General features: G+C 32.1%; 4 protein-coding genes across 4 annotated transcripts; 1 reads left to right on the top strand and 3 right to left on the bottom strand.

Annotated features, from left to right (window-relative positions):
- The first annotated feature begins 598 nt into the window (after window positions 1-598).
- On the top strand, window positions 599-5,373 carry LOC145755719 (uncharacterized). The gene is made up of 16 exons (XM_082571967.1): window positions 599-835; window positions 1,099-1,236; window positions 1,311-1,463; window positions 1,996-2,119; window positions 2,406-2,506; window positions 2,574-2,727; window positions 2,827-3,014; window positions 3,181-3,333; window positions 3,529-3,696; window positions 3,775-3,884; window positions 4,029-4,128; window positions 4,193-4,291; window positions 4,384-4,522; window positions 4,604-4,650; window positions 4,944-4,977; window positions 5,142-5,373. Exons 1-16 carry the CDS (start codon window positions 599-601, stop codon window positions 5,222-5,224), a joined length of 2,028 nt encoding a protein of 675 aa, XP_082428093.1. The 3' UTR covers window positions 5,225-5,373.
- On the bottom strand, window positions 5,052-6,870 carry LOC145755137 (D-aminoacyl-tRNA deacylase 1-like). Its single transcript, XM_082571352.1, has 6 exons — window positions 6,826-6,870; window positions 6,626-6,716; window positions 6,353-6,455; window positions 6,141-6,273; window positions 5,945-6,036; window positions 5,052-5,491 (listed from the first exon to the last, which is right to left on the bottom strand). Exons 1-6 carry the CDS (start codon window positions 6,866-6,868, stop codon window positions 5,438-5,440), a joined length of 516 nt encoding a protein of 171 aa, XP_082427478.1. The 5' UTR covers window positions 6,869-6,870; the 3' UTR covers window positions 5,052-5,437.
- Window positions 6,871-7,023: 153 nt separating this feature from the next.
- On the bottom strand, window positions 7,024-7,806 carry LOC145755136 (protein lin-52 homolog). The gene has a single exon (XM_082571351.1). The coding sequence runs from the start codon at window positions 7,748-7,750 to the stop codon at window positions 7,391-7,393; it is 360 nt and encodes a 119-aa protein (XP_082427477.1). The 5' UTR covers window positions 7,751-7,806; the 3' UTR covers window positions 7,024-7,390.
- Window positions 7,807-8,001: 195 nt separating this feature from the next.
- On the bottom strand, window positions 8,002-9,721 carry LOC145755130 (ubiquitin carboxyl-terminal hydrolase BAP1-like). Its single transcript, XM_082571342.1, has 2 exons — window positions 9,213-9,721; window positions 8,002-9,112 (listed from the first exon to the last, which is right to left on the bottom strand). Exons 1-2 carry the CDS (start codon window positions 9,570-9,572, stop codon window positions 8,003-8,005), a joined length of 1,470 nt encoding a protein of 489 aa, XP_082427468.1. The 5' UTR covers window positions 9,573-9,721; the 3' UTR covers window position 8,002.
- Between the last annotated feature and the right edge of the window lie 595 nt (window positions 9,722-10,316).

Raw genomic sequence — 10,316 nt, 5'->3', positions numbered from 1 at the left:
TGTATAAGATGTTTATGTAGAAGGGTGCTGTTAGTCTGTCATACACCTTTCAATATTTAATTAAAACCTATTGTTAAGTTGTCAAAGGTCAATTGCAAGGCTACCAGTTATATTATGTCAAAAAGATTATCTTACATTAAAAAAGTTAGGAGTATATAGCACACTATAGGATAACAAGATATTTAAATTTGTTTTCAACTTTTCAATTACTTTGATCGCATGAAACCGCAGCGCTTCGGCTAGTTCTAAAATATTAATGCTTTTATTATTGGATTAATAGTAAAGCTACATAATATGAAATTCAATAAGATAATTATCCATACCTAACTTAAACTTGTCAACAGTCAAAGTAATAGGGTTGTGTTTCATATTTATATGAGAATACAAAAGTAGAAAAGAAAAAATACCGAAACTAGGTCATAGCCTATATGCTGTGCTCAGCATTTAGGAATCGGAGAAGGCAAAACTAAAACAGAGCATAGAATAAAATATTTTTTAAGATTTTGTATTTATTTTTTAGCACAACTGTATATAGTACGAAAATATTGATTTCAGAAAAAAACAAAAGTTAAATTTAAATTTTAGATTTTTAATAAAAATGGCTTTAACCCTAAGCTCGTTTTTTGAGTCTACTATTTTTCTGCGCTGTGTTTTAATCGCTATTTTTGCAAAAACCTGTCATCAGGTTGTTATAACTGAAAGCAGAAGTTCATTGGAAGAAAATTTACTGTGTCCGGATGATTTTAAACTTGTTTACCCGAGAGCATCTGAGGAAGAGTTTCCGAAAGGGGAAGCGAAGTGTTATCGATTTTTTTCCGAAAAAACAACATTCAAGGTAAAGTTGTAAAACTGTGTTAAATTATATCTTAACTATGCAGGCCAGACTAATAAATTAACGATAAAACTGTGGTCCTGCTACTCTATCTTAATCATTACCTTATCCAATTGTTAAATTTAAAATGTTAGGTTAACATTTTAAACTAAAGAATAATTACAAATAAAAACAAAACGCATTCGAAAAACATGCTTTTTAAAGAGCAATTTTTCACACATCTTTAAAATCCAAAACATTTTTGGTCTTAATCATAAAATATTTAGAAAGCAGCTCAATCGTGCAAAGGAATAAATTCGACATTGGCCACAACCAAAAATTCTGCCACAGCTAAAGGACTAGCCCACTATATTGTAGAAAACGACATGCCTACAAGGAGATATTGGCTTGGTTTAACAGACCAGGTAAGCTTTGTGCGTTTTAACTCAAAAATCAACTTTAAATATGTATAAAGTTTACTTAAATCGTTGGGTAATAGGAAAAAGAGGGGTCCCTAATTTGGCTGGACAACGATTCACCCCTTAACGAAGAAGTTTTCGCCCCCTGGATCGAGCGGGAACCACACAGCGGACCCACTGTGGAACCAGGAAGTAAAGGAGATCGGGACGACTGCGTAAAAATGAACATTTGGGTAACTAAACTATTATTTTTAAATAAGGGATATTTGTTGTATGTTATAACGGTATTTTTTAAATGTATGCTTGTATTCAACATAATTCAAATTGTAAAACTCAAAATGCCAATTAAAGGCCGTGTTTGTTTATCACGTGATCTATTCTTACACATTTAAGAGAGAAAATTTTAATAAATAATGAATGGAAAATTCTTAAAACCCTATGAATTGCGTATTGCATGCGTATACTCTCTATATAGGCGGTAATAAAATTTTATTAAGTTGTTTCACGATTCTTATATCGAGTTTCTGAATTATTAATTTCAAAATTAATGCAAAAGCGATAACGTTTTCCACTTATCCAACTTGTTTTGCAGTATTTTTAATTAAATTACCTGGCAATATAGGTTTAATTCATTATAAAATTTAAAAACATATTTTGTAATAAATACCGTTAACACTATAATAAAATTTTATTTCAACGTTTCGTTTGCAATTTTTATCGATTTAATGTCCATACATTGTTATGATGTTATAGATTTTATTGTAGGTACAAGTGGCTAGTTTGACTAGCTCGGCGCGTTGGTATGATGTGTCATGTCACAGCAGAGAAGCTTTTATTTGCGAGGTTACGCCACTGGTCCCAGTAACAATCGAAGTAGAACAGCAGTCAGGTAAAATGAAATAAGTATATTATTGCCCATGCCTCACTTGATAAAAAAACTACTAAAAAAAACATAACTTTGGCGGATAAAATTTTTAGCATGGCATACGATAAGAAATATATCAAAGTTGTTTTCTTTTGTGGTGTTTAAAAAGAATATTTTATATTTATTTTTCATTTATCTCGAAGATAGTTATCCAAGTAAAAGTTCTATACAAACAGCTAGTCCAAATGTCTCATTACTTATACTTCATCATTGCGTTAGTTAATGAATAATTCTTTTGTTTAATGTCCAGATGAAGATACATTCCAATATCCAACACCCTCCGAAGATTTGGGCACGTTGGTTAACGGCCCTACAATGTCATCCAACAAACAGAATAACAGAGATATTGAGGTATACAAAAACAGTTTTGCTATAACAACGGTGTTAATTCAATAACTACTTTTTCATTGTATCATAGGTTGATTTTGTAACGCCAAGAAATCTTTCGAATTTGGCAACAAATGTCACTTTCAGAAATAAAGGTAAAGAAAATACGTTCCCGTACCCTTGGATTTTCATTAGTTTTGGCGAAACCGGGAAAAACTTTACAAAACAGGATTTATTTAAAGAAAGTAAGTACGGGTTTTTGTAATTTTTACATGCTTTAAAAAATAATATGGCATAATATTTGGGACTTGAAACACCTGTAAGAACCTTATTTTATATTACAGACAACGGAACGAAGCGATGTAGTATTGAATGTACGTTAATGGTTATTAAAGCAGCTTGCTCGTTTAACGATTTTCCTGAATTTGAAACAACGGAATTAGTTTTAAATGATAACATTTGTCGAACAAGAAAAAATAAAACACATTTGATTGTACACACCGCTTTGGACGGCTGTGGCACAGTTGTCAAGGTATTGAAATTGAAATTAAACATCACAAAAACATCTTTGAAAAAATAAGATTGACAAAGGTTAATTTATATCCATACAAATACAGACATAGCATAATGTAACAATATTCTACAACAAATAAATAACAATCCATTTGATCCAAGTCATCGAAACTGGTTTGTTTTAGAACTTACAAGGAAACGAAGTATCTTTTCAAAACACATTGCGATCTGTTTCAACAAACAAAACAACAACAACAACAGAGTCTGATGAAACAGTTTTAACAGGAACGGAGATGGTGGTGTTAGATTGTCGATATCCCCAACGACAACAACTAATAGTAAGTATATTAAATAAATGATTTGGTCATTTAAAACCAAAGTTTCTATAAATTCACATCTACAATACAGCTTAAATAAAATACCCAAGTTCAGCTAATACTAGTATACTTGGTATTTGTGAAGATAGATTAGAAAGTTGACCTAATTAAAGTTTTAAGACCTGAACCTAAACTATATACATTCAATGTAAACAGCAAAACTTTACGCCTGATAATGTTAATCCAGTGAGCAAGAAAACTACAGAAGATGAAGCAACTTTTCCCCATGTATTTTTACTATACAAAGAAGAAACATATGATTGCCCTTTTGGCCCAGACGACTACCCTGTTCACATTTTTACTTCACAAAGGTTGTACTTTGAGGTAGGTCCACTCTTATACTACAAGCCTTGTTGTTAGTCCACCCTTACATTTTAAATTAATCAAAACTTGAACTGCCAGGTTCGGTTAACCATACCAAGCAAACAGGTTGAGCTACATCCCTTTACTTGCGTGGCAACACCAGACAAAAACCATTTAAACCCAAACAACTACATTTTAATGGAAAAGGGGTAAGTATGTGTAAAAATCCTGCATTATTATTAATGAATATGCGACAGACTAAAACAATTTACAACTTTATAAACATGCTTATAAATCACGTGGCCATTTAGTGACTAATAGCAATGTAAATGTATTTTTGATGTTGTTTCAAGGTGTGTTAAAGAACCGACGTTTAATCTAGAGCCAAGCAAGGATGGTAAAATTTCAAGGTTTAATGTACAAGCTTCTCGCTTTGTTCGGTACTTCAGAAAAGTACGTTTTTTGACTTAACTTTAATTTTTTTGATTTTACCAACATAAATGCGTTTTTAATTTAGGTTTTCGTACATTGTGAAATGTTGGTGTGCGAATCGAACAGCCCAAATAATCCCACATGCCCCTATTTATGTAATACCAGGACAAGAAGAAATATAGAGGTGTGATTTATACACATTTAAATATGTTTGTGTTTAAAGGCAAGTAAGTGTTATCGAATACACAAGATTAAAATATGACTTTTTCTCGACAGAAAAATGAAACCAATGGAAACCTCTTTAGTATAACATCTGGGGCCATTTTTTTACTGGAAGATGAGGAGATAGACAATACAGAAAGCAGTGGTGAAGAAAAAGGAAAACGTCAGCAACCGCATCAAGATGAACCAGGGGGTATGTTGATATGTATTAAACATTACATATCCACGTTATTAAAAAAATAAAATTTAATTAGCATTACCTTAAACTGTTTAGAAGTAAAGAAAGCTGGATTGTTTCAAAGTGATGAAACTTCAAACAGGGTAAGTTTTACGATCCGTTTTTAAGCTATTCGCTCCATAGAAATTTTTGTTAACCTAAAGTGTAAATTATTATTGGCCTGATGACATTGCATGACCCTGAACAACCTAGAAGTTGCTTTTTGGCTTTGCAGGAGTAGCGTTACAATCAAAAACGCTATTACAAGAAATCGGAAAAATTCGAACTCAGGACCTTTGCGGTTACAGTACCACAATCACCAAATCACCCCAATACAAAACTTGTTTAAACCAGTACATAATTTTTCCAATTTTAAATATTTGTTTTGTATTTAAAGAATAACGAGAACACCAATGGAGGACGCGATTCAGGTTAGTTATTATTTAAAAAATACAGTTGTCGAAAACTGGTAGGCCCAAAGATAAGTTAATACTTTTGGCGAGTCTATACTAGAGTAGTCTCTAGTAGTATTAGTTAGACTATATGAGTCTAGTATAGGGATAAATTTAAAACAATTATTTTTATTTACCTTAAGGTTCAAAAAGCAACACACCAATGACACTGTTATTTTTTCTTCTACTACAAAGCACTCTGTATTACTTGTTAATAAACGTTTAAGCCAATGTAAAGGATAAACTCTTCTTTAATGTAGGCTTAGCAGATTGTATTACTCACCGCTTGCATTAGTATTAAGTAAACATGCCATTTTACAGACAATTTTCGTAAGTAAAAAGTAGCAAGTTTATTCAAATCCCAAGTACTACATGTCAATCTTTGAAATACAATGATTGAAAAGCTTTATCAAAAAAATGCTGAAGAGGAAGCAAAGTGTCAAGAATTTTCAGGTGACTTTGTTTCAGAAACTGCTACCTTTTCTTTAGGTTTCTAAATAAAATGAAGAACAGGGGTTTTGTGAAAGATTTCTTTTAAAAAAAAAGACTTTATGAGCAGTAGCATTTTATGTATTAAAAACACAGGCAGTGGTACAGCTTACTTTGTCGGCATATTTGGTTACACTGAACACGAGCAGTGATATTTATTGGAAACACTGAACACGAGCAGTGATATTTATTTGAAACACTGAACACGAGCAGTGATTTTTATTGGAAACACTGAACACGAGCAGTGATATTTATTGAAAACACTGAACACGAGCAGTGATATTTATTGGAAACACTGAACACGAGCAGTGATATTTATTGGAAACACTGAACACGAGCAGTGATATTTATTGGAAACACTGAACACGAGCAGTGATATTTATTGGAAACACTGAACACGAGCAGTGATATTTATTGGAAACACCGAACACGAGCAGTGATATTACTGGCTACTTACTTTACTTAATTTGGGAGGGGGTGAATTTACTTCTATAGTGACAGGACCATCATTTTGAATGTGGACTTGCATGTGGGCGCCAAATCTACCATCTTAATACATAAAACTGTGTTTAAAAGATATTAAAAATGTTAATTTTGAAATTTCAAATTTACAAAAATCTTTGCAATAAATAGGATTTAAATAACTTGATCACCTTTTACTTTGGAAGGATCGTACGCCTTACGAAGTTGAGCCAGAAAGTCGTTGTAAAAGGTTTGCGAAGCATCGGCAATCATTGCATTGTGAAAATCTGGTTTGTTTCCTTTCAAAACACATTGAAGAGTAAACTAAATAGAACATTGAAGTATTTGTTAAAGAAATTGATCATTAAAATTTATTTAATGGGAGGCAGAGATTTAAACTTACCTGGCTTACACATAGAATTTCTAGATCCAAATCCTTGACACTTTTGCTCCATCTTTTCTCCTCCTCATCATCAAATATTCTTAGATTTAAAAGTTTCCTTACCCTAGACAAAAATTCTGATAAAAAAATATTTGTAAAAGGATATTAAATATCTGTCTTGCAGCTTATTACAAAAGAGTATTTTTATTATTATTTAAAAAGAGGTTGAATCATAAAGGTAGATAACATTTCAAAAAAAATTAAAAAAATGTAATGTTAGGTCTAGAAATTTACATAAATTCGGTGTCTTTGGCATTGTCGTCCCTCGATATACCAAGTAGAACACAAATTCCTTTTCCTATTGATCCCACAGTTTCATCTCCAACTAATAAAATTTACATTAAAGATATTTAACAAAACGATAGTCTAAATAGTTAGTATTTAGATAAAAAATTTCTGTGTAACTATGGTATTAAATATATATATAAAATTACCTTTTACACTGGCTTGTAAAACTCGTTGCACTATTGCTTTCATTGTTAGTTAAGGTTTGGGTCTTTGTTTAAATTCCATAAGTCAAAGTCATGAACATTTCCTATGCCTAAATGTTAATTAAAAAAATATCATAAATTTAAATTGAAAAAAATTTAAAGTAATAAAGATAATAATAATGTATTATAATTTTAATATTATTAACGACTAGGTCAAAACTAAAATAAATTTAAAATTTTTTACTAGAAACAAAAAACCTTTCATCCGAAAATATAACTTATAGTTTGGTATTATTAAATTTCAAAAACTGAGCAAAAATACATGTTATCATCCACAAATTCAAGTCGTATGTGTTATTAAATGTTATCAAGGCTACACCCAAAGAAATAAACATAATGGCATTAATAAAACTTATAACCAAGACCTCAGGTTGTTATAAATAAAAATGATAAGCCAACAATGTGGCACAAAAATATTAGGACACTTCGCAAAGTTCTGGGTTCAATAACCACTTCCTTTAAAAAGTTCCTGTAGAAAGTGTGGTGTTACTGTACAATAAACAGAAAACTAATGATCGGATTTAGTTTTAGGCTTATCAAGAATGTTTAAAAATTTTCCTCTTGTCATTTCTTTCGATTCATCCAAGCCCAACTGGTATGCCAAATTTTGCAACTCTCTGACTTTTTCCATCAGCCCGGCGGTCGTCAAACTGCCAAACTCTTGTAACATGTCAATATCGTCCTCAAGGTCACCAGTCCACTTGGCAGGTGTGTTTGGGGACATAGGACTCTTCAGTGCAGACACGAAGTCTGACATCCCACTCATCTGCTCTGGCCACAAGTCCGGTGAAGCTCGATCGATCTTCTCGAAGCTTAAAAGTTGTTGTCCCAGGTCATTGTTGTTTCCCGGGTTTACATTTCCGCTCATCTTTTAAATATTTAATATTGTATTCCTAAAACAAATTAAACCCCTGCTGTTTGTATCTAAAAATAAGAAAAATTGGGTTTACATAAGTTACTGTTAGAAAGATGTGGTTACATTTAAAAAAGATCGATTCAATAAAGAAAAAAACAAATTTTGGCTAGGTAAACTGTTAAACTGCAAAAATATTCAAATAATTTTGCAAATTAACACAATTATATTTTAGCATAAAAAATTTATTAATGTTACAATTATGTGCTATCTTCTCTTTCTTTTCACTCTTTTCTTTGTTTTGGTATTTTTAGACAGAACCACTGGCCTTTTTCTTACATTCTCATCTAATAATGGAGTTAAGAGTTTTCTCTCTTCAAGCATTGCAAGAAAAAGGCTAATAAATGGTACATAATCATGTGTTCTTCGCGCATCGTCAATTTTGTATTTTTTCTTTTTCTCTATTTGTTCTTCTAAGAGAGAAGAGCACCGTTTCACTTCAGAATTAATTGAACCAATAAGCTGAAAAGCGTCACTATAATTCTTAATACAATTTTTATTGTCTGCTTCATTTATTTTTACATTGTTTAAATCTTCATTATCACTTAAGTCCACATTGATTATTTTATTTTCATTTACTCCGTACTTTAACAGATTCTGCTTGCTCAAGAATAGGTTAAGTTCACTTAGTGAAGGTATGTTTGGCAGATCCATAGACCCTGTGGTAATTTTGTTTTCTAATTTACTTTTAGTCACGTTTTCAGTGTCAGTTGGTTTGTTATTTTCCGAAAAGTGAGCATCCAAATTTTCGCTGTCTGTGGATGAATCTAAGTTAATTGTTGTGTTAGTGTTTCCTTGCATACTTTCAAATTTTAAGGCATTTAACCTTTCTATAATTACACCCTCTGCATTTTTTTGTGTAGCACAATCTAACACGGCATTAATAGTTTTAAGTAAATCAGATTTCAAACTCTTCAGTTTGGCGTTCAAAAGTGGCACTTGGCATGGCACAACTGCCATCAAGTTGTAACGTATGTCGTGGCACAGTTCGCCACCAGTTGCAGCACTTATGCGAGTTGTTACCACACTTCTTGCCATGTCGTGCCACGTACCATTGGCTGGCAAAGGGCCATGATCAATAGGATATGGTTTTAGCCCGTCCAGTTCAAATAAGTGACCATGCAACGGTAAATAACAAGTGTAATGAAATGCCTCTATTGTTCTGGTTGATGATGTTATGCCGTTGGGTTTATCGTTAGCAGAGTCAGAGAGCGGGTTGGCTTCGGGTCTTGCATGTTTAGAATGGGCAAATGCTAATTCCGGAATATTGCCAAGAGCATACCCTTTCATTTCAGGGTCGAAGTTTGCTGTGTTTGCCTGAAATGTGAAATATACTTTAGTGTTACTTAATAGACTTTAAAATTTTTAGCTGTATTGTAGCTTTAGCAACAGACAGACATTTGTTATTCTATTTTACCTTTAATCTTGTGAGTAGATTTCCTAAGTCAAGCTCATCACAGTTTAAGAGCACACTTAGCAAAGCATGAGTTGCACAAGAATTAGGAATCAGCTGATGTGCAAAAAACATTCCATTTACAACCTCCTCCTCTGTGCAGAAGGGCTCATCCGGACTCGTCTGGACTTTCCTCCGAGTCCTTCCTGCCTCACTCCATTTAAACAAAAAGATAAATCCGTAAACTTGACCTTGGATGGGTTCCTGGAGATCATAAATCTCTTCTACTTGCACAGCTTCCACTCCAAAGTCTTCCACAAGAAGAGTAAAAAGTCCAGGATCACTCTCTAACTCTTTCCAACCTCCGATCGGCATTTGAGTCATTGCGACTTATCGCTAACAAAAAAATATAAAAAACTGTTTAAAGAATTGGTAACCATTACTAGTTTAGCTTATTTTTTCATACATTAAATCCACTGCAAGTTTTACAGATACTGTCTTAGTATTTTTAAATACTAGACAATAAACTTAAGTTTTTTTATTGGAAAAAAAAAACAAAACAAAAATTTAAACTACGTCATGTTCGTATCAAACAAAGGTTGTAGCTAAAATGAGATTTTGTAATAAATATGACTTTTTTCGTATACATTTATCCTCAACGTAGGATTGACTTCGCAATCTAAACGTTTAGTAAAGTTGTTACCCCAACCCAGTGTTAATTTAACATTAACAATTTGCCTTATTATTAATTGTAATTTTTTGTTAAATAATTTGCTGATTGGTTGTTTTGTATTACAAACATTGTTAGTGCTGGCTATTTTATTTAACAAATTGTAAGACAACTTAATAATTGTCAAAATAAATATAACGGTATGGTTACATTTTTGAATTTTTTTGCAAATTGAACTTTTTTCAACATTCCCTTTTTTCTTTTTGCTTTGTAAACAAACCAATAAAATATCAAAGATTATGTTTTATGACGTACACTAACGTAATATATTTGTTTTGTGTTGTCGGGTACCTATTTATTAAAAGGCCTATCCCAAACAATCCTAGACCAACGGATAAACATGAACACAAACAGTTTTAGTACGATTTTATTGATTAAAAAATATACGGAGTCGCATA

Source organism: Corella eumyota, chromosome 6 (assembly GCF_963082875.1).
Source record: "Corella eumyota chromosome 6, kaCorEumy4.1, whole genome shotgun sequence".
Lineage (NCBI taxonomy): Eukaryota > Metazoa > Chordata > Ascidiacea > Phlebobranchia > Corellidae > Corella > Corella eumyota.
This window is presented reverse-complemented; position numbering and strand designations above follow the sequence as displayed.

What these genes read in the sequence shown, in the direction of transcription:
- LOC145755130 (XM_082571342.1), bottom strand. Translation starts at nt 9,572, where the DNA reads ATGACTCAAATGCCGATCGGAGGTTGGAAAGAGTTAGAGAGTGATCCT. An exon ending in ATCTACTCACAAGATTAAAG is followed by an intron (nt 9,113 to 9,212) that starts GTAAAATAGAAT and finishes TTCACATTTCAG; the next exon opens with GCAAACACAGCAAACTTCGA.
- LOC145755136 (XM_082571351.1), bottom strand. Translation starts at nt 7,750, where the DNA reads ATGAGCGGAAATGTAAACCCGGGAAACAACAATGACCTGGGACAACAA.
- LOC145755719 (XM_082571967.1), top strand. Translation starts at nt 599, where the DNA reads ATGGCTTTAACCCTAAGCTCGTTTTTTGAGTCTACTATTTTTCTGCGC. An exon ending in GGACAAGAAGAAATATAGAG is followed by an intron (nt 4,292 to 4,383) that starts GTGTGATTTATA and finishes TTTTCTCGACAG; the next exon opens with AAAAATGAAACCAATGGAAA. An exon ending in CAATGGAGGACGCGATTCAG is followed by an intron (nt 4,978 to 5,141) that starts GTTAGTTATTAT and finishes ATTTACCTTAAG; the next exon opens with GTTCAAAAAGCAACACACCA.
- LOC145755137 (XM_082571352.1), bottom strand. Translation starts at nt 6,868, where the DNA reads ATGAAAGCAATAGTGCAACGAGTTTTACAAGCCAGTGTAAAAG. An exon ending in TTTACAAGCCAGTGTAAAAG is followed by an intron (nt 6,717 to 6,825) that starts GTAATTTTATAT and finishes AAATTTTATTAG; the next exon opens with TTGGAGATGAAACTGTGGGA. An exon ending in CGATCCTTCCAAAGTAAAAG is followed by an intron (nt 6,037 to 6,140) that starts GTGATCAAGTTA and finishes TTATGTATTAAG; the next exon opens with ATGGTAGATTTGGCGCCCAC.